Source organism: Takifugu flavidus, chromosome 22 (assembly GCF_003711565.1).
Source record: "Takifugu flavidus isolate HTHZ2018 chromosome 22, ASM371156v2, whole genome shotgun sequence".
NCBI lineage: Eukaryota > Metazoa > Chordata > Actinopteri > Tetraodontiformes > Tetraodontidae > Takifugu > Takifugu flavidus.
This window is the reverse complement of record NC_079541.1, coordinates 2,973,264-2,994,707: the sequence shown is the minus strand read 5'-3', so window position 1 is coordinate 2,994,707 and position 21,444 is coordinate 2,973,264. Positions and strand designations below refer to the sequence as shown.

Sequence of the window (21,444 nt, the reverse complement as noted above, 5' to 3'; positions counted from 1 at the left end):
AATTACGAAAGTGTTGAATGTTGCCTGGGAACAACCCCAACCCTGACTAACCCTTCACCCTAACTCTGTGAATATGGACTGCTAAATTGGGCACAACTACACCAGGAGGCCGAAGCGACCAAAGTAACAGCCTCCCCCAGCTGGCCATTTCCTATCATTTTAGATACATTTTTTACATAAATCTTAACTTTAACCCCCCCCCCCCCCCTTTTTTTTATTAAAACACTTAATTTTCTAGTAACAACTCACTTCCGTAAACAACCGAACCCTCCAAATTCTCAAAAATCTCATCTATTCCTTACAGTATCGTGAGAGGCTCCGAGTATATCATCACTCACCTCACCCTAACCGTCACCATGATAGGGTCATGACAAATGTCAGCTGGTGTAGAGGAACTGCTTTTTCATGGTGGCGTTGAAGATCAAAATTACAGTAAATGATGGCATTATAACTGATGGATCTTACATTAAACACTTAAGAAGCATTAAATCCATTAAGAAAAAAATCAAACACATTGTTGTCATTTCTTATTTTCAACATTTCACATCACATTTCTTCAAACTGAAACACTGAATCGATAAAGTGATTAATATTCAAACTTTGTGCCATCAGACTGGGGTTTGAGAAGTTCTCTGCCACTTTAGGTGTGGCAGCTTCAAACCTGATCATGTCTGCAGACTTTAGCTTCAGTCACCATCTTTAAACTGCTTAAGCAAGATGAAGATTCTTGACTTCGGGAGATTTCACACCCAGCATGCTCCTCTGTAGACGGTGCTGCAGTGCAGAGGGGGAACAGCACCAGGATCCTGGGTGTGCACATCCCCAAAGACCTATCCTGGAGCAACAACACTGCATCACCAGCCAACCCCCTCCCCACCTGTCCTTCCTCTGACCAGCTGCATCACCGTGGGGTACGGTGCCTGCACCGTGTCCCACCGCAAGCAGCTGGGAGGATGATTGGTGCCTCTCTCCTTTCCTGCCTCCCCCCAAAGCCATCAGGATTGCCGGTGACCCCCAGCCATCTTCCATCCTGCTGCTGTTGGGAAGGAGCAAATTAAGACACTTAACTGGAGCTCCAAAACAGAGAAGCAGCTGTAATGTTAGCACAAGCCTCTAGCTTACAATTCCTCCAAATCAGACCAACTTAGATGACATAATGCCTTCTAAAATCTTCTGCTTCTCCTTGCAAACTGCGCTGTCTCTCTTCAAGTGGGATATTTCAGTCTCTAGAGCGTTTATTTTTGCCACAGTGCTCTCCTCCTTGCGATCTAAGTCTAAAATCTTTGCATGCAAACTGAAGATTTTCCTCCAAAGCTGGTGTGTGTCTGTGTCGGGCCTGCTATATGAATGTTCACACACTGAAACGTGCTCTCCGCTGCCATATCCGCTCCCTTCAGTGTCAGTTGGGTCATCCACGACCATTACCACTGAGTTCATGCTTAATGCTTGACTCAGTGCTGCTTCGAGGGCAGATGAGTTCACGTCTGCCTCTTTCTCAGAGAGAAGATGCAATTTGTCCCGGTGCATCCCAGTCACTGCTGAATCAGTGTGTTCTTTGTGAAGAGGCTCATTGCAGGGAGATGCTGTTGGTTTCCTACTGTCATCGGTGACCTCAACAGCAGAATGACACAAGATAGCAGTGTGAGACCGCAGGGGTGGCTCGAATGTCCCGTCTCTACATCCGTCTCTTCTCTCAGAAACAAATTCATCGGGGTCAGTGTTCTTGTTGAAACTCTGCGGCTTGGTTTCAATGGCAGCAATATCCTTAGGATTAAAGACAAACAAAGCATGATTATAGAAGCCCCAAAAGCGACCAATGAATAGCAACATTCAGACGAACGAGTTTCTTGTTTTGATAAGAGTTTCAATGGAATTGGAGAGATTTGCAGAATAAATGCAGACAGATACGTACATCCTCGATGGGGAAAATGTCTGGGATGGCAGTATTCTTCAGGTAGCGGATCCCCCATCGAATATCAAAGCAGTCGTCGGTGAAGTGTTCGCTGCAGAGGTACTGATGCCGACTGGGGGTCCATCCCCACCGCTTCATATTGATCACCCATTGCTGAAGCCTGGTCTTATCATGAAGGGGAAACCTTTCATGAAAGGAAATGGTTGATGACATTGACACCTGACCAAATCTTTGGCGTCTATAAGACGTATCAGACATCACAAAATGTTCAATATCAGAAAATGAACAGGATCATACGGGTAGAAGCTGATTCTCTTGTTTTCTTGTTTAAATGCCGTTCCCCTGCGGTTTCTGCAGACTTTAACAGCACAATATCGTGGCATGTCCGGTGCGAATCCTCAGATCAGCAGGCTTCGCATGTTACTATTTTTTCTATTATTGTTATTAATGACAAAGCGCAGCGTAGTTACTGAAAGTTGAGGCACTGTCATTTCCTGGTTCCGGCCTCATGGCGGAAGTAACGCGATCCGGCTCAAGATAGTTATAAAACTAATGCACAAACACGCACAATAAAATGTACACATTGAGATAATTTCAAGCAATTAAAAAAAACTAGGATCCATACATGAACTCCAATCCCAAATACCAGAAAACAAGAAGGTGTGTTGCGTTTCCGTTGTTAATACCAAAATCGGAAATCTAACGCGGAAGTAAAAGACCGTCACCATCTTGCTGTATTCCTTTTATGTATTCATTCCACGTGCGCACCCTTTCCACCAATCACAGTGGCCCGAGTCATTGTGTTGGTAAACGGACCAATCACGTTGCGAGTCGTGTTGTTCCGCCTCAGGAATGCGCCTCGTCGACGCAGCTTTCTATCGCATTCGCTTCGCATCAGCTGGAGCTGTTGGCAGCAGATTGAGGTAACCTTAGGCGACGTAATCATTCTTGTTACATAGATGTTTCTTATCGATGGTTTGTCAGCTACTTATTAAGGGACACAACTCCACAACTGGTCTTTTAAACAGAGAAGAGCTAATCTTTGTTCGTTGATTTCTGTAAGCTAACGCCTATCGGCAACCAGAGCTAGCTAAAGCATCGGCAGTGGCTAACGACTGTATTCATACGCGGAAAGTGTTCTGCGGTGCATCAGGCGTGGTTGTCAAACTACTTCTCTTCACAGCCTTAAGGTGCCAAAGCAGCAGTATGGCCACGGTTCAGTCGGTGTTGCTGTTGGCGGTTCATGTGCTGCTGATCTCGGAGTTCATCCTGGCGAAGAGGGACTATTATGAGATTCTGGGGGTGCCCAAAGATGCCACCGAGCGCCAGATCAAGAAAGCCTTCCATAAGCTGGCCCTGAAGTACCATCCTGACAGAAACAAGGGCCCAGATGCCGAAGCCAAGTTTAGAGAAATAGCAGAAGGTATGCGACTTTGAGCCGTCTCATAATAATCACGACTATTTGCAAGTCATTGGCAAGTGATGGAAACTTGCCTGTAGCAGTGTAATAAGTCTAAAGGTCAAAAGACTTTCACTTTTTTAATAGTCTGTCATTGCTTCTTCTCCTGTGGGGTGTTAAATATTTATCTTAAACAATGTGTTACCTAAAAGGGGGGAAAATGAATATATTAAATTAAATATATTAAATTAAAAATATGTCTTCTTCCAGCCTATGAGACGTTATCGGATGACAAGAGGCGACAGGAGTATGACCAGCTTGGCCACGGCCCATCGCCAGGGGACGGTCACCGAGGAGGAGGTGGTGCTGACGGAGGCAACTATAACTTCAGACAGCACTTCCAATCCTTTAACTTTGATGACATTTTCAAAGACTTCAGCCACCAGCACCACCAACACCACTTTCACTCCCAGAATCAAGCCAACCACAAGAGACACTTTGACAGCCACTTCCAGGCCCACCAGGAGGCCATGAACAGGCACAGGAGACAGGTCCATCGGGAGGGCTTCGGTGGTGGACTCTTTGACAACATGTTCGAGGACCTGGAAAAGATGTTCTCTTTCAACACGCACAGATCCGAGAGCAGGTTCCAGGGCTCGGCGAAGCAGCACTGCAGGACAGTGACTCAGCGCAGAGGCAACATGGTGACCACCTTCACCGACTGCTCCTGAGAACGACACAAAGCCATCCGGGACGCTGCTGCATTTTCAGTTGTGTGAATGTGGGATTTGAAGCTAATTTATCCCCTGGTGGAATGGAGAATGTGATTGTTTTGCTTTTCTGTATGTGAATTCCTCTGAAAACGAGCATCCATGCTGGCTTGAATGAGCTGCCTCCAAGCAATAACTCATGACAAGGCATAAATGTCATCAGGATTCATCATTTTAGCTTTTTAGGTTCATTACTTTGTCGTTGCCTGTGGATTTACCACGGGCCAATGTATAACACTCAGGTATGGTCCGAGGTCAAAAGATAATTTAAATTGGAAAAAAAAAAACATACTCATTTGAGGAACCAGGATTCAATTTGGTCGGAGGTTATTTGGGGATTTTTTGCCAATAACTTCTTCAGAACATCAGTTTTTCTAATCAGGAAAACCAGACTTTGCTTATCTGAACTGTATTTGGCACTTTTTGTCTCATGGCTTATTAGTGATTATCTTAAGCTACAGAATAATAAGAACCCAGATCAGACCTAGATATGCTGATTTGCTCCCATTACCAACTGTTATCTTGTTTTTAGAGGTTTTTTTTTTTTCAGTGTTAGAAAGACAAATGCTGGTAAACGTCGCCACAAGCAAACAGGGTGTGTATCCAGTCTCGGCTGTTTCGTAAGCAGGTGTTTTCATGGTGTGGAATCCCTTCTTGAGTGGACCATAACGTGCAATATTTAGCGACATTGCTCTTCTGGACCCCTGTCCTTTATTGACATGGAGATGTTCATGTCATTGTCTAATGTCTGCACTTTCTGTGTGTGTGTGAGCTGACTTGCCTGAATGTTGACAGGTTTCAGAATATAAGTAAAAATAAAGAGTTACATGATAATATCTTATGTTGTTACTTAATTAAAATTATGATTCCATTCTGGACAAATGCGGTTGTTCCCGGAAATGTCCACTAGGGGGAGTACCCGATAAATTGAAAATTGTATCTTAAAACCTTATTCTTAATTGTTTATAAGATTAATTTTCAATACTAATATTGCAAACATAAAACAGATAAAAGGGAATTAAAATATTAAGTTACAGTTATGATTTATGGGGTCTGAGATTATTAAGGTTACAAAGCTGCTCTTCTTGAGGCATTTGAACATACAGTATATCCATCATTAGAAAATATTATTTAGCATCTGATCGTTTCCTCTTTGTAAAAGCTTGTTCTAGTTTAAGATGTGAGCGATGCATGAGAGAGCGATAGCTTATTTTAGGCTGAAACTCGTGACGAGTCTAATCGATGAATTAAAGAGGCCTTTCACAGATTAAAAATTATATTCCAACCACCCCGAGGGGAAAAGGGAGGGATGGTGAAGTTTGGGGGGAGAATATCTTGATGTTGGGATAAATTCACAAGGAAGTGACGGTCCATGTATGATAAAGTTAATTATAAGTCATCGTAAATTGCTGCGTCACACATGTAAATATATTTCCTTTATTATGAGGCTTCTAAACCATCAGCTGTGTTCAGCAGCACAGGTCTTCTTGAATTTTATTGGTTTTATAATCTTTGGAGAATGATTTATTATTTTATTGGGATTACTTAATTAGAATCCTTTTTAGAGGCAGTTTGGGGTATAGCCACTAGATGGCGGGCTTTGTGAAAGGCAACTTGAATAAAGTATGAAAAATAAATCAGTTTACAGTGAAACATTAAGGATTTTTTAGTAAAACTTTTGTAGAATCACGTGAAAATCATCTTCTCGTTCATTACAAATTAACATTAGTTTTATAAACCAATAATGTTTATCAACTGGTTGAATAAATGGGGAGATGGAAACCACGTTTTGTGATATTTGGGCTTAATTGAATGACACGGCTGACAGCGTCAACAGTAAAAGGATTTGTTTTAAATGGGTTTGTTCAGTGGAAAGAGATGAAGGGACAGAGCCAGATGGAGCTCTTGCTGATTGTTGCGTAACCCCACTTCAAAATCAAACGCGAGGGTCCAGACAATCGCGCCCCTTGATCACTTCCAACCACTAAATATCAATTAGAAAAACCTCAGAGTGAGACGTTTAGACTCTTTCAGATGAAGTTTGTGGGGAACGAAAGCAATTCTTTTTCCGTCTCGGTAGATTTTGCGGCCTCCCCCCTCGTGATTTCCTCCAGGCTCCCCCCGAAAAAGGCGTGGCTTCTTCTATTTTACACAAAGCATCCACACAAATACGGAGAGCCTCCCTGCGGACCAGCGGCGGCTGCTTCAGCAGCGGCAGACGAGCAGACATGATTCCCTCAGTCACCCTCAACACCGGAGCGCTGATGCCAGTCCTGGGACTGGGAACCTGGAAGGTCAGACTCACCTTTTCACTCTCTCAAACTTCACTCAGTGATGGGCAAATGTGATACGTGCTTGAATGATCCAGCAGACCTGCACCTGCTACTATAGTTTCCTGCAGTGGTTTTTGCCACTGTTACCATTACCCACAATAATCTAGCTGTAATGGACCACTGGGGAAGACGTTTGGGGACTAGATTGTGGGGAAAAAGTGGCAAATTTATCGCATGAATAATGAAAACAAAAGCATGTGTGGACTTCACGCATGCAGTCGGGGAAAGGCGTCACCACTGAGGCCGTGAAGGTGGCCATCGGTGCCGGCTACAGGCACATCGACACCGCCTACGTGTACGAGAACGAAACAGAAGTCGGGGCTGGGGTCCAGGCCATGATTGACCAAGGAGTGGTGAAGAGGGAGGAGCTCTTCATCGTCAGTAAGGTCAGAAAAGTTGAAGAATCAGAATGGAATCGCTCCATAATGAAACAATATGTGGACACCAGGGACTTCCTGTTTTGTTTTTCTAGTTATGGTGCACGTTCCACACTCCCTCGCTGGTGCGAGGAGCCTGTGAGAAGACGCTCAGCAGTCTAAATCTGGATTATGTGGACCTGTACCTCATGCATTTCCCTATGGGGGCCAAGGTTTGAGCGCGACTTTAGATTTAACATCATTGACAGATGTTATTTCCAACAGTTTTCAGAGATTTTTCTCCACTGCAGCCGGGGGAAGATCCTTTTCCTCTCGATGAGCACAAGCAGCTGATTTGTGATGGGACCAGCTTCTTGGATACCTGGGAGGTAAAGTGGACGATGAATAGAGTCTGAAGGCAGGTGGGCTAATGTGTCGCCGTTGCCGTAGGAACAAAGGACGCTTTCCTAATTTGTTTAGGAAAGACCACTGTGAGAGACACGGTCCCAACACCAGTCTACCATGTCTCCCAGGCTATGGAGGAGCTGGTGGATGATGGGCTGGCCAAGGCCATCGGCATCTCCAACTTCAACAAAGACCAGATCGAGGCCGTCCTCAACAAGCCGGGTCTCAAACACAAGCCTGCCACCAACCAGGTACATGAAAAGCAAATGAACCCACCCAAGGGGGGACACTGAAGCCAAAGCTCCTCAACGTTCCTCCAGATCGAGTGCCACCCGCACCTGAACCAGGAGAAGCTGATCCACTTCTGCCGCTCCAGAGGCATCTCGGTGACGGCTTTCGCCTGCCTGGGCTCCCCCGACAGAAGCTGGTGAGAACATTTGGGCTGAACCTGTGGAGCTCCGCTGCATCTCGGCGCTAAATTCACCCATCTCTGTTGGCGAAGGGCTTCTTTCCTGGACGACCCCCAGATCAACGCAATCGCTCGAAAGAACCAGATGACTCCGGCCCAGGTAACCATTTATCAGGTAGTTCCAGTTTAAATGAGGAATACTGGAGCCAATTAAAAAAAAATGACATCACGCTACAGAAGACACCAAATAGATGCATGATTACTGATAACACATCCATGCTGATGCATTGTGGGTAAAAAAAAGAAGTGCTACAAAGCTCATCCATCAGGTTCACCCATCAGGTTCTCATCAAATTCCAAATTCAGAGGAATATAACTGCTGTTGTCAAGTCAGTGTCGCCCCATCGGATCAAGGAAAACATCAAGGTGATCTCTGCTCATTTCAGAATTTTATATTCCGTCCCCATGACAGCGTTAACGTGTGTGTACCTGTGCGTTTTCCCCATTGGACGCTCTTCTCTGTCAGGCGTTTGACTACGAGCTGAGCGACGACGACATGAAGACGCTGATGAGCTTCAACAGCAACTGGAGAGGATACACGTTGCCATGGCGAGTCGACAAAATAAGCACATTTTATATCTTAAGGGTCATCGAGCAAACTCTCATCATCTGCTCGGCTTCTTTTCCCTCCCCAGGGCTTCACAGCACAAAGATTTTCCCTTCAACACGGAATACTGACGATGGACTGGAGCCACAATACCTTCAACAAAAAACACCCTTTAGGTAACGAAACGGGTGGATCAAGTGCAAATGGACATCTATTTAGGTTAGGGGGCGCTAGAGAGAGGCAAAGAAAAGCCGGGTTGTGTTTTCTGCTCTTCCACACACCTTTATTTAAGTGCTCGACAACAAAAATCTCACATAGGAAGTGAATTAGTGCACATGTAAAGCTTTATGTAACAGGTTATTTTTTAGCTAAACCTACCTCCTGCCAGAAGCAACGCTGCTCAGAAATAAACTGGCTTACAATGACTACACGGAGAGCCTAAGATGACCCCTAACTAAAGGGTTTGGAGTGCGTCTGGTTAGCAGCGGAGTCACGTTTCAGCCGGTCCCGGCTCAGTACTCAGCCTTGAATGGGAAGTCTTTATGATCGACGCCCCTGGGGGGAGAAAGGTGATGAAAAAGATGTGAATAATTCTGAAAAATCAAGTTTTTGAGGGCAAAATAAAGGCTGCACACTATAAATACAACTGTGGAGATGACAAAAGCCAGCAGGGGGCAGCAAAATAACACAATTAATAGTAAAGAATGCAGAGTTAAAAAGGAGCTCACAGACTTCATCTTTACACACCCTGAATTCAGACATTTAGGAGCCCAATTTAAATAATAAATTTCCAAGAATTTAGTTTTAAGTGAGAAAAACAGCATAAGAGCCTCCTGGGGACCATTTCACCGTGAGTTCTGATTTGCAGTTCAAGTGTTGCGTAACTTTCGGGACTCTTTCTTAATGCAGCTTTATTTCTGACTGGTTACAAAAACAAAAATGTCCTTTGGTGTAACAGACGAGGGAGACTAGCCTGTTTGCACTGTCCTTGTTTCCTGCCGTATTTTGTACCTATTTCAGAGACTATTGAAGCATCATAACTGTCGCTTTTTTCAGAACACGGATATAACAGTCATTTCTTCTGTCCATTCAGCCCAAAACTGGCTTTGTCGTAATCTGTATTGAATAAATGCAAATCAACTGAGGAGTGTTCCTCTATAATTTATCCAGCAGCGGGGGGGGCTTTACTGCCACCTACTGGACGGTTTAGCTGAGGGTGAGTGGACAAAAGGAACTCATACCAGTGCATGGGACAGGCCCTCCAGTTCCTGTTGAACGCCAGTATGGTCTTCATTTCTTCGTCAGAGAGTTCAAAGTCAAACACCTGCAGAAACAGTAGCAGTCACCATCGTGGAGGAAACAACCAGACGGAGGGTCAAGCAGATCTGAAGCCATTCCCAGGAAGTGGAACTACCTGGAAATTCTCCTGGATGCGCAGAGGAGTGACTGACTTGGGGATGGCGATCACGTTCCTCTGGATGTGGAAGCGGATCAGGACCTGGTGCACAATTAACATGGAAATTAAATAAAGCGACTGACATAAAAATGGGTCCAACAGCAAGGAATCGCATCAATGCTGCCATTGAACAAAGACTTTACAAGGAGAAAAAGAAGCATGATTTGGTAATAGCTGCTACAGTCTGGGTGGGGGTGACACCTGAGCCGTCGTCTTCTTGTGTTTCTCAGCGATGCTTTTGATCTCTGCGTTCTCCAGCAGTGGGGGGTCGTCAGGTGAAGCCCTGCATTAAAAAATATATCTATAGGGTTTAATGTTATTCATCCATTGCATTTTGGAAAGCAGAACAAGGCAGGATAGCACCTTTGCACAAAAATGACCCATTTTATGGAGTGACATGACAAAATGCCACACTCCCAAAGAGGAACGAGAGTCACGAGTGGCCTCTCCTCTCGAGCGTGTGACAAGACATCAAAAAGAGGAAAAAATGCAACTCTTGCATGAATCAAAAACACCACATTTAGCATCTGCGTGGCAATCGTGTCCTTAACTGACCACTGTCTGTCAGGGGAGCCCAGCGGGCTGTAGGCCGTCACGCTGATGCCCTGAGACTGGCAGTAGTTGATCAGCTTCTCCTGGGTCAGGTAAGGGTGGCATTCAATCTGGGAGGATGCACAGAGAGAGAGAGATGGACACCAAGCCTGCTTTGTTTAGCTAGCATGACTATTGGCTCAAATACAAAAGATTCTGCCTTTTCTGGGGGTGTGCGGTGACAGAAAACAGGGAAAATGGCGCTGTAATCAAATTGGAGAGGCCAGACAGGGGAAAATGGCTCTGAGAGAATATAAGGTCACCACAGCTAAGTGGTTTGGCCTAAGGCAGAACTGCTGCAGCATAACAGGAGATAAACAAGTTTCTCTGCTTTAATAAGGTGCGCTTGATGGTGCCATGAGGCCCTCTTGGCATTTAGAAACATGTGATCCTGGAGAATGGAGTCAAAAAGAACAAATACTTTAAAGATGCCGAGATTTACAGGATTGTGATTATATTCACGTATCCCCTGTAATGATTTGGTGGACAGTGGTGATCAATCCCCCCCCAGGCTTTAGGAAGTGACGGCTTTTCATACCTGCAGGTTGGCAGGCTTGTATTTGAGGCCCGGCTTATTGAGGATGGCTTCAATCTGCTGCCTGTTGAAGTTGGAGATCCCGATAGCTTTGACCAAACCGGCATCGACAAGCTCCTCCATTGCCTGACAAAAGAGGAAAGAAAACATCAAGATGCCTCATTGGAATCTACAGCCAGGATTCACTCACTCTTCCCATTTTGTGCAACGGCCATTTGGCTTTCACTCACCTCCCACGTGTCCACAAAGTCAGTGTCATCACCGATCAGCTTTCCATCGGCGTCCAGAGGAAACTCATCTGAACCTGGCTAACATTGAATCAAAGGTGTTACATTGGCGTCGTGTTAGGATGCTGGCAATTTTATAGAAAGAAGCATTTTCAGTGTTACCTTCAAGCCCATGGGCCAGTGGATGAGATAGAGGTCCAGGTAGTCCAGTTTAAGATCACAGAGAGTCTTCTCACAGCTCTCCTTGACCATGGACTTTTTGTGGAAAGTGGACCACAGCTACAAAATGAAGCAAAGAAGACGTCAACGTCTCGATTCATGATTCAAGGATTGCATTTATTCAATTCAATTCAATCTTTATTTATATGGCACTTTTCATACACTGGGTAGCACAAAGTGCCTCACAGAGGATAAAAACAACAAAGAGAAACAAGAGAATCAAGAAAAAGGACACACACACAGATACACGCACATGCATACACAAACTCCAACACACACACCCACACACACAAACAAGCTGAGACATGGCTGGGCACCGAGACCTGAGGCGAAGGAGACGCCACCTTATGAATGAAACGTGACAATGTTTCACCCTCTCGCCGCACCTTACTGACGATGAAAAGATCCTCCCTTTTCACCACGCCATCCGTGATCATGGCTCGAACACCTTCTCCCACCTCTGCCTCATTCTGGTAGATAAACGCTCCGTCGATGTGCCGGTAACCGGCTGAAATGGCCGCTTTCACTGCTTCTGTCACTTTGCCTGGGGGAGACTGAGCAGATGTTTCGATTCCCAAAAGGTCAACAATTAAATTCAAACAAAACAGAAGACAAGATGCAATAACTCATTTATCTAGACCTCCAGCTTTCACTTATTTCTATACGATTTATGCAGAAATACATATATATATATACACACACACACACACATATATACTTATATAAAATGGGCTGCAATCACGAGAGGATTAACTGTTTTAGAATTTCTCCACTCAGTGGTGAGGCTCTCTATTTCAGATTCAGATTCAGGTCCTTTATTGTCCCACACGGGGAAATTTACAGTGCAACAACAGCAGAGCACGCAGAGAAAAATAAGATAAAATTGAATAGAATAGAATTTGGAATATACAAAGAGGATGTATATTTACAATAATCCAGGTAAATGGATACTCGAGGAGGTTTTATGCTTCAACAACCCTTAAATCCTCCACAAATCTGCGTTTCCTCTATTCTGACTGTCCATGGATCATTCTGGCTGACTGAGCTTTGCTGTGCACCCACATAAGGCACATTTGCATGGTGGGGGGGTCCAATCCAAAGTTTCACTGCTGTAAAATCTGGGCGCCTCGATGGCCACCGTGCATTAAAAAGGCTTTTAAAAAGTTACCTAATAACATTCACACGGTGGCAAATTGTGTAATCTAATTGAACAACACGGCCACGTTTGAGCTCAGTCGCTTCGGTCAGCAAAAACATATGATCCAAAACTGCAGAACTGATTTCACAAATAAACTCTTAAAGTCAATGTCATGGCTGTAAGATAATAACAGACGCCTAGCTTAACTATAGGGTTTAATGTTATAACTATAACTCGTTAAAAACCAAACGCACCTTCCATGTTCCCAGCCCCACAATAGGCATCTGTGCACCAGTGTTGAGTTTCACGTTCGTCGCCATGTCTCCGAGGGCTGAGAGCGGGAGCTGACCGAGGGAGGCTCAGCGCGGTCGGGCGACACCTTCCACAAATACTCGCCGAGTTCGCTGCGCTCTGGCATCGATTAGTCGCGCCTCTAACGGACGGGCGCAGCGGCCGCGAGGCGCTGTCGATCCATTACTCGGCAATCACAATATTTGCCTGGATACAGATTTTTTTCCCTCTGCATCACCATTTACCCCCCCCCCCCAAATATTTCTCTTAATTACCCTCCACATTTTGAACATAATTTTTTTGTTATATCAGTAATAGTTTGCATAGACTGACATGCTTTTCTTTTTGTGTAATAATAATGAAAAAATATGTTCATAACATAAAAATCCTGAAAGTATATAAATATATCCCATCACAATAACAAAAATTACAATAGATTAGATCACAATACTAAAGATTATAATCCAAATGCTGCTCAGTTTAAAAATGCCTTGATTATCGCATTTAATTTAATTTAAAAGACAATTTGGCCTTTTCGCCACTAGAGGGCATTGTTACAGCGCTTTCCAAATATGTTGGAAAGTCTCTCTCACTCACACACACACACACACACACACACACACACACACACACACTAGCCCTCACTCCCAAGACAGCTTAAAGAGGGAACAAATACGGTGTCTCTTTGTCAGCATCAGATAAAACCTCGCAGACCTTTAACTGAGCTCTTCAACACTGAGCAGAAGATGAGAGCGAGAGAGGAGATCAATATAAAAAACACACTCACAAAAGTTATGAGAGCCAGCAGCCACTGTGTAACCCCACAATGGCTCTCACTAAAGTTTGTGTCTCTTCTGATCTTCTCCCAGCTGGACACCCGCTTTCAGGCCCCGTTTGCTCTGATCTGCCTTCAGACAGCCTTTTGCCAGCCTGCAAACTGTCAAAGTAGCCCAGAAATCAAACGCCATGGCATGCTGTCATGATCAAAGATCTGCAGGTAAACCAGACAAAGTCACAGGCACATACAATTGTCATCTAAAGGAGGGGAAGTTTTCATTACGGCGGCTCATATTTGGCTGGTATCTGCAGGCAGACGCCTTTGTGTCGATGAGGATTAAGGAAACAGGAGATGATAAAGTGCACAAAGAGGCAACATAGAGCGCCGAAGTTCCTCTCAAGGAAACTTTTGAACAAAGTGCTGAAGAGGGTGGGCTTGTATTGGACCTGAGAAGGATTGACACGTTCCAGCAGGTGGATGCCGGGGTGACACATGAACACGGGTCCATTTTGTGCTGGCGGCGTCCGTTCTCTCACCGGCTATGAGATCAGACACAACGCCAGACAGACCTGAACTGTCCTGGGGAGATCAAAAAAACTCTCTCTTGCCGGCCTGGGCCCAGCTCTGTCTTGTTCTCTGCTGCTGCCAGAATGCCCCGGGTCAAATCCTCCACCCGTAATGTCGAGCGTCAGCTCCTGCCGCGTTCACTTGTCCGCTCGCATTCTGCACATTCCGTCTGCTGGACAACAAAGATCAGGGAGCGAAATCCCGACGTCATGAGTGAATTATGGGCATTTGTCAAATTCATTACGCGCTCTGATAGATCGGAGACGACAGTGGATGATCTCAGGCCGCCTTCTGCTGGAACATGATTCAGAATTTACAATAATCTCATTAGAGTCAGGACTCAGCACACCAAACATGCAACATATGGACAGAGAAAGGTTTCACAGACCACAGAATTGACTAATCGAGAGAAGTTGATTAATCTCCCTGCCAGTCTACGACATGACACGAGTTCTGAGCTAAGGGCCATTTTGCTGTGGCTTTGTGATTTGCATTTCGCCCGAGATACACGGTCCAACCAGATCATCAACATCAGAATTCATGTGCAAGATGTGACCTCTGACAACAATTTTACTGTATAATAACTGAGTCAATTGGAGTTATGAACCCCGAAAAGAGGAGGGGCTTATTTCCTGACCGCAACCCAATGGAGATGCTTTAGTTCCGCTATATTTAACGTCAAACGTCAGGCGTGCAACGTGTGCGAAGGCTGATAAATCTCAAATCCTCATAAAACCATCAAGTGAAGAAGTGCCTCGCCATTAACGTCGGCACGCTGTAACGTAAAACGCGGTAAATATAAATGCTCTCCAAGATTTAAAGTCACATTAAGGCCATCTGATGTGCACAGAAGCTCCTTTCCCCCAGAACAGCCGCAGCAAATGTCTCTATTTATGTTGGAATGTCTTTGAAGGAGCGCGTACGCAGAGTTTACTGAGTTGCTCTTTACGCTTCAATCAGGCACGTCTGGGAGGAAGCAAAATTGAAAATGAACTTTGACCACTCACATAACATTCCAGCCCCTTTATAAGGAACATGAAGGCCGTTTGCCTCCACATCCAGTGTCCTTGTTTATACTTGTGAGTGAGAAGCTCTCCACACTGGCTGGTTAATGGCGCCGCGACCCTAAACCCACCACCTCTGCCAATGTATCAAATGTAAACACGCACGCCAAAAACCCCTCGGCCTCTTCGGGGAGCGGCGGCGTGTCTTCTCTGTCCACTCAGACGCAGTTTCGTTTTTTTTTCCCTTTTCTTTTGGGCTTGATTAACCACTTAGTTCCGTCTCTCAGACGCAAGATTGCAGGGGGGGGCAAGTAATGAAGTGCTTTTCAATTTGCATTCCTGAGAGCCTCCATTCGAGACTGCCCTCGCTGTTTGTTCTTCGTCAAGAGATGGCCGCCGTTTTAACGACGTCCATCCAAACCTCCTCCATATCTCTCCCTCATCAACCTAACTGCCAAGAACAAACACCATCAGTATGCATCCAAAGGTGGAACTTGGAGGCTTTTTGGCTCTCGAAGAGACGGCTGATGGCTCGTTCATCACTGTCATTATGCAGATTACAGTGTGGCCGGGAACGCCGCACTGGAGCCCTCTTCCTGTGCAGCGAGATGTCACCGTTCCATAAACTTGCCCGAAAACACTTGTGTGCTTTGCTCTTGTGAGCTGAGCGGCGTCGACGCCTTTATAGACAAACTGTCTCAAGCATCTGAAATTAGCAGGATTCAGAAAACACTTGAAAGTCAAGCTCATTTTTTCTTTTGTTATCAAAACGGTTCTAAGTTACCAGGTAAGTACATTAAAGCTCTATAAAGGAAGTATTAGGAGCATATTGCTGAAGCTCCTTCCCTTTTTTTTAAGCGCTGACTCGCGATTATATAATCTCATGATTATGAAAACACAATGACTTGCGAGAAAAATCTCAGATTTGGGGCAAATTGATGGAAAAGCTCCTGTCTGCACCCAGCTGCTCTGAAAAAAAAAGAGGAAACATGGTGTGGTTTAAATCCAGGGCCCTTTCACTCGTCCGCGCCTCCACTGATGATCCAACAACAATTGGAAATCGCTCTGCACGCTAAATATCTGCAAGCTGTGGACTCGCTGAGGTCGGACCTGCAGCTGGACGAGCCTGTGCAAGAGGACGCGTCCCCCACAACCTCCAAAATACAGGTAATTACCTAATCGCTGTGGTGGCTGTTGTCATGACTACATGTATCGTTTACTGAGGCGAAACTAGAACTGCATCGCAGAGAAAATCCTGTTTCACAGGAAGCTTCCCGAGGGTGAGGTCGGAATTTTATTCAAGATTAACAACTGATTAATGAGATAATAAAACTGAGGAATACAAACAATCTGTAAATGAGGATTAAGCAGCTGTTGAGCGGAAAACAGCAGTTCTGAGTTGCAACAGCTGTAAATCTGCAAAGAGCCAAGTTACTAATATGGTTTATTCCAGTTTGGATGGATGCACAGGAATATTCCTTTCAGCATATCAACACGAGCCACCATATTGGCGTGCAGCAATATCAACTTTGTGTGATCAGAATGACACAGCGGGAATCTTTTTAAGTTCCTCATGGGCCTCTTCCCTAATTTGTCACCTGATAATGGTCACAATACATGAAAAAGAAGAGATGGGGAACTTCTGTAATCTTGCATCATGGGAATGTTGTTTTCAGACACGTGTGTGCGTAGCTTAGCGGGTGGGGGAGAGGAGAAACCGTTCACACCACATGCACGGATGAACATGTGGAAAGGCCTCATGGCATAATGTGTCACAATCAAGATGACTAAGAACTATTGTTTAAGGGGAAAAAAACCCTCAGGACCATAAATCCTAGACAACAAATTATATTACAAGACATAAATGAGGATGAGAGACGATAAAAAGGATAAAAGATTATTAAGTTTAGGCGTCAGACTGTTTTGTAGAAGTTGTCAAAGGCAAGATTGAAGAAGAGGGGCCTGCAGGGGTGGTGGCAGGTTCAGAGTGTAGTCTGCAGAAAATCAGAGCTGAAATCAGAAATGTAAATAGGAGAGAGTAAGGCCGAACAGCACCATCTAGTGGTTCCTGTGGGAACGACAGGTGACAGTTGAGCGTCTTATGAAAATGCAGTTTCGGGTGAACAAAAATTTCGTGTAAGCTTTTGGTGGTCATAGTAGTCGTGGTACAGTTTAGATTGAGGGATCATCTTGTATATGTGAGCACCGGACGATGGCAGCTGGAGGGAGTGATGCGCAGGAAGAATGTAAACCCTCTGCTCAGGCGGCTGACTTCAAAGCGAGTCCGCGGCAACCTCCTCTCACCCTCAACCGATGAAAAGTGAAAGTCAATGCTCATCCACGGTCTGCAGCCCTTTCTCGGAGCCCCTCTTTGAAGTCACATAATGGATCTGATTGACTTGTGCGGCAGACACACGTATAGAGTTGTGCTTGAAAACACACGCAGTCAGTAAATGTTTTCCTGTAGAAGTACTGACAAGGCTCAGCCGAGGCCCACCGCACCGTTTTGGACTTCCCTGGAAGCATCAATTCAAGTCATTCTTGCCATTTTAGAACTGCTGTGCAGGCATTTACTTTTAAATGCTATTCAATTTGAACCAACCATGATCTACGGTTCCAATGAGCGGCAAAATAAAAGCACTGCTCTTATTGTAGAGACCAAACTGAAGCCTAATCGTCCTCGGCGTGATCAGTGTTAGAGGCTGAAGCCCCTGCACGTCTGAGCTCTTCCTCATTATCTTGGCTCGCTCACTCATGTCCTGAACTCAAGGAACAAAACTCTCGCTGCGGCCTTGTTCCCCTAACGCCAGGAGACGGAATAAGAGAGAATTAGCAGCGAGAAAAAAAAAGAAGCAAATAAATAGGTGTCTTCAACAGATGAGAGCACGGCAACAAAGGCCACCGTGGACGGCGGGGAGAGCGAGGGAGAGGGAGTTAAAAAGGAAGGGGGAGAGGAGGGAGACGCCTTGATGAACATAAAGCTCAAAAGGAAGTGAGAGTTGAGTGGCTCGGACGTGATGATGAGAGGAGAGCAGGACAAAGTGGTGGGTTTTAATGAAATGAGGCAGACAAGCGTGTGTGCCCTTGGATCGGCTACAGGTTGGGTACCAAACCACTCATTCTAAGAGCAAAGTTTTGCAAAGTGGGGCCGTTTTGGCTGGTCCTCGCAACTCCAAAAGACTGCCTGACAGTTCAGATTTGTTTTAAGGTTGAGCTTAGGGAGCTGGGCAATGTATGATGCCTATTGCAGTCCCCACAAATATAGTATAATGGTGATGTGTGTGTGTGAGTGTTTTTATCTGACACACTTAGCATGTCCTCAGAAAGTGATCCTCTCCACTTCCTGTCTTCATACGGGTGGAAGAGGATTATTTCAGGTTATGTAACATCACCAGACAGACAGACAGACAGACAGACAGACAAGTTGTAAAATCCAAACCCTATTACCACTCAGCTGTCCGACTTGCTCGAGCACATACTGTATTTAGAAGACAATCAAATGAATTAAACTTTGACAAAAAGGGTTCACAAAGGGACAAAATCCAAAACAGGACACATGGAAAATCAGGAAATTGGTGAAAAGGAACAATGGAAATGATGAGGACAGGACTGATTTGTGTGCTGAAGAGAGAACAGAGGCGGGCTTTGCATGCGTGCGTGGATGACGCATTTAACTTGTGGTTTTAATTGTGTGTGACTAACCGAGAGCATCGACCTGCATCAAATGCATCCTGCTTCCATATTTACACCCAGTATTGACGTTTTGCTGCCGTAAACATGCTAATCCACATTAACGGCATTGACGTAATGGGACATGCGGTTATGAACAACCTGTTTGTGCCTGAGGTTCCTTCTACACGTGTAAAGCTGCCTGATCACGTAGATCCTGACTATAATTAGCTGATATTGTGTCGCCTGAAGACGTCACGCTTGCCCAAAACGAGCAATCCCGAGTCAGATCACAGAACCTGCGAATCAGGCCTGAAGCGGAACAGCTAGCTTACCCTTACCTGTCCTGGTTGGGCCGGCTGCAGGGCATCACGTGTCTGTAATCCCTGCCGTCAGCGGGAGGCTTTTGATTCTACAGCCAGACTCATCTGACCTGAACGACAAAAGACAAACCAACGACAATAAAAACAACACTGGTAGAACAAGCGCGGCAGTCATATGGGGGTGTCATGAGTTCAGGACATCGCCGTCACACTGCTGGAAGCATTACGCGCTCATTTAATACACGGTCGATGAGGTAGTAGCCGTCAGCAAGACAAGAGCCTTAAATTGTCACAACGATACGCTCACAGATTCAAGTGACTACTGGACGCTGGTCCTCTGGAAAGCCTTCCACTGTTGACGTCTTCTCAATAACGGTGGCGACGGAAAAAACGTTTAAATTCAGCGTAAATATATTTACCTCATTGAACAAGGAAATTGGCTACCAGGCTCGTCCCCGTCCAAACCTGCACGCTGTGAAACGTTCCATCTCTGTAAACTGCTATTTATTCTGAATCAGAGTCACAGACAGACTCATCGTCCACACACACACACACACACACACACACACACACACACACATCAATTTGGCGTTGATTGCGACTTCACCTGTTGGTCTGTGTAATGCATCTCTCTGAGGAAATCCCAGGCCTTTGAGCTCGCCGCCATGATCCCTGTGATCCGTTGTGTTCCCATCACGGGCCGTCAGGACTTCGGAGCAGATGTCTGCTGTCAGAAAGCATCTGTGTCAAAAGGGTTCAAATAAGTTTCCTAAAAAACACATCAAACCGATTGTCATGATCAGACTGACTTTGGCCTTAAATCTCGTTTTATTGTTCATTTCCAGGATTTGGCGGCAGCTTTTAAAAATACACATTTACCACAAAAATATAACAACTATATAATACAGCAACAAAAAAAACTAGCGTGAAGTTAGTTGACAGCTATTTTGGGAGGCGCCTTGAAGACAAAGACTCCAGCTGAAAACGCACAAAAACGCTAATTGTTACAAATGACCATTCCGTGAGGAATGCACGGAGCTGGAAAATACCGTCCCTCCACACGTGCACACGTAAAAACATTTCAACAACATGCAAAGGAATGGTGCAGTGAAGGTTTGGAAAAGGCAGCAGAAGGTGGTTGAATCTCTTTGGTAACAGCTGCTTTTTACTCAAATATTGTTCATTTATGTAAAAAAAAGTGAATTAATTAAAATAAAATCCATGTGAGGAAATGACATCCTGATTTAGCTGACGAACGGGCTGACCCGCATCTTTCCTTTATTTATGATTCCGATATCGTCCAAATCGACAGACATTCCCGGGGCGTGCTGCTCGTTGTTACTTCAGTCACGCCATCCATTCACAAAAATACTGATCGAATTAAACTTGCATGCAACGAGGAGCCCTTCATCACGGACCAGGCACAGTTGGGATCGTCGATATGTGCAGCACGGTAGGTTCTGGAGCTCACGTTATGAAGTGATCTTGACTGGAACAGCGCACGTCTGTATATGCTCACGCGACAGGCGGCTAGTTCAAGTCGAAGCTATCTGGGTGGAAAGAGATGAATGTTACGGCTAATTTTTGACCTCCTTCCAGCATACTGCACAGGTGTCTGGGGTTTGCCATTAGTTCTGTCTGACTGGAAGTGCTGATGTCATCGTAAAGAGTCCTAATAAATGTCAAGGGTCGGCCTCGGGTCACCTGTGCTCAGTGTTGTCCTCTATAAACAAGGACGCGACTGACAAATTCAGTCTGAGCATGCTTAATATGACAATTTCATTACAACAGGATAATCCGCTGTCTTATCCTTATTTCCCCTTTCTCCTCAGATCCAGTTTGGCCCCGTCAGAGATGTTCCAGTCGTGCTTTGGCCCAGACAAGCAGTGGGCGGTCAGACAGGAAGATGACGGACGGGGTTTATTTCATGCACAACCACATCCTCACAGCTGGCCTCAGTTCTACAGCCCCCGGCCACGGAATGTCATTCATCATTTCCAACACCGGTGTCCCTACGGCCGTCAAGCCCAAAACCCCGGCTGGGTCCGATCCCGAAACCCGTGGAAGGTAGGTTACAACAGAGCAAACAAGTCACCCCTTACGCTTTAATAAGAAGGAATCCCTCCATCAATGGGGCTGATTCTTCCCCTGATAACCCAAATCAGTGCTTCTTTCCTAATTACAGAGCTCTGACGTGAGTACGTAGTAAAAGCAGCAGGCTCCTCCTGCCCCGGGCATGTAAACAAACAGTCCCACTTCATTATCCAGTTGTGGCTAAAGGTGGAGCGGACAGCCGTGACAGTGGCAGCACAACCCGCCCGTGTGACCACGTTCACAAGGACCTCCGTGTCCAAGGGATCATTCCTTCGGAATTTTGTCTGTAGGGATTGTAGGGCCATTGTCCGGGCTGAGAACCCCCAACAATGTGCTGACAGATCACCGAGCCATGGCAGCC

At 45.4% G+C, this 21,444-nt stretch overlaps 5 protein-coding genes across 10 annotated transcripts in view; 3 read left to right on the top strand and 2 right to left on the bottom strand.

Annotated features, from left to right (window-relative positions):
* Positions 1-514: 514 nt before the first annotated feature.
* LOC130519405 (THAP domain-containing protein 5-like) lies at positions 515-2,789 on the bottom strand. The gene is made up of 3 exons (XM_057022822.1): positions 2,210-2,789; positions 1,913-2,096; positions 515-1,764 (listed from the first exon to the last, which is right to left on the bottom strand). The coding sequence occupies exons 1-3, from the start codon at positions 2,293-2,295 to the stop codon at positions 1,135-1,137; spliced, it is 900 nt and encodes a 299-aa protein (XP_056878802.1). The 5' UTR covers positions 2,296-2,789; the 3' UTR covers positions 515-1,134.
* On the top strand, positions 2,714-4,915 carry LOC130519407 (dnaJ homolog subfamily B member 9-like). The gene is made up of 3 exons (XM_057022826.1): positions 2,714-2,835; positions 3,096-3,335; positions 3,582-4,915. The coding sequence occupies exons 2-3, from the start codon at positions 3,119-3,121 to the stop codon at positions 4,040-4,042; spliced, it is 678 nt and encodes a 225-aa protein (XP_056878806.1). The 5' UTR covers positions 2,714-2,835; positions 3,096-3,118; the 3' UTR covers positions 4,043-4,915.
* Positions 4,916-5,990: 1,075 nt separating this feature from the next.
* LOC130519404 (aldo-keto reductase family 1 member B1-like) lies at positions 5,991-9,335 on the top strand. The gene is made up of 10 exons (XM_057022821.1): positions 5,991-6,375; positions 6,633-6,800; positions 6,887-7,003; positions 7,082-7,159; positions 7,304-7,426; positions 7,496-7,602; positions 7,678-7,744; positions 7,927-8,010; positions 8,111-8,193; positions 8,280-9,335. Exons 1-10 carry the CDS (start codon positions 6,310-6,312, stop codon positions 8,320-8,322), a joined length of 936 nt encoding a protein of 311 aa, XP_056878801.1. The 5' UTR covers positions 5,991-6,309; the 3' UTR covers positions 8,323-9,335.
* Positions 8,448-12,792, bottom strand: LOC130519403 (aldo-keto reductase family 1 member B1-like). The gene is made up of 10 exons (XM_057022820.1): positions 12,612-12,792; positions 11,606-11,773; positions 11,163-11,279; positions 11,004-11,081; positions 10,777-10,899; positions 10,203-10,309; positions 9,849-9,930; positions 9,606-9,689; positions 9,433-9,515; positions 8,448-8,746 (listed from the first exon to the last, which is right to left on the bottom strand). Exons 1-10 carry the CDS (start codon positions 12,675-12,677, stop codon positions 8,704-8,706), a joined length of 951 nt encoding a protein of 316 aa, XP_056878800.1. The 5' UTR covers positions 12,678-12,792; the 3' UTR covers positions 8,448-8,703.
* Positions 12,793-15,850: 3,058 nt separating this feature from the next.
* tfec (transcription factor EC) overlaps positions 15,851-21,444 on the top strand; it is a 29,228-nt gene continuing 23,634 nt past the window's right edge. The window contains exons 1-2 of one of the 6 annotated variants that reach the window (XM_057022814.1): positions 15,851-16,164; positions 20,822-21,056. In XM_057022814.1, the coding sequence (XP_056878794.1) occupies positions 20,844-21,056 (213 nt within the window). In that variant the 5' untranslated portion in view covers positions 15,851-16,164; positions 20,822-20,843. The remainder of the gene's footprint in view (positions 16,165-20,821; positions 21,057-21,444) is intronic. The other 5 variants (XM_057022816.1, XM_057022810.1, XM_057022812.1 and 2 more) reach the window with 5 other exon arrangements.

Bases quoted from the DNA above. Each gene is read 5' to 3' on its own strand.
- LOC130519403 (XM_057022820.1), bottom strand. From the start codon at position 12,677: ATGGCGACGAACGTGAAACTCAACACTGGTGCACAGATGCCTATTGTG. The intron at 11,280-11,605 runs GTGCGGCGAGAG...TTCATTTTGTAG, and splicing joins ATCTTTTCATCGTCAGTAAG to CTGTGGTCCACTTTCCACAA. The intron at 10,900-11,003 runs GTGAGTGAAAGC...CTCTTTTGTCAG, and splicing joins ACTTTGTGGACACGTGGGAG to GCAATGGAGGAGCTTGTCGA.
- LOC130519404 (XM_057022821.1), top strand. From the start codon at position 6,310: ATGATTCCCTCAGTCACCCTCAACACCGGAGCGCTGATGCCAGTCCTG. The intron at 6,376-6,632 runs GTCAGACTCACC...TCACGCATGCAG, and splicing joins TGGGACTGGGAACCTGGAAG to TCGGGGAAAGGCGTCACCAC. The intron at 7,004-7,081 runs GTTTGAGCGCGA...TCTCCACTGCAG, and splicing joins ATTTCCCTATGGGGGCCAAG to CCGGGGGAAGATCCTTTTCC.
- LOC130519407 (XM_057022826.1), top strand. From the start codon at position 3,119: ATGGCCACGGTTCAGTCGGTGTTGCTGTTGGCGGTTCATGTGCTGCTG. The intron at 3,336-3,581 runs GTATGCGACTTT...GTCTTCTTCCAG, and splicing joins GTTTAGAGAAATAGCAGAAG to CCTATGAGACGTTATCGGAT.
- LOC130519405 (XM_057022822.1), bottom strand. From the start codon at position 2,295: ATGCCACGATATTGTGCTGTTAAAGTCTGCAGAAACCGCAGGGGAACG. The intron at 2,097-2,209 runs GTATGATCCTGT...CTTTCATGAAAG, and splicing joins AAGAGAATCAGCTTCTACCC to GTTTCCCCTTCATGATAAGA. The intron at 1,765-1,912 runs GTACGTATCTGT...TTTAATCCTAAG, and splicing joins ACATTTTCCCCATCGAGGAT to GATATTGCTGCCATTGAAAC.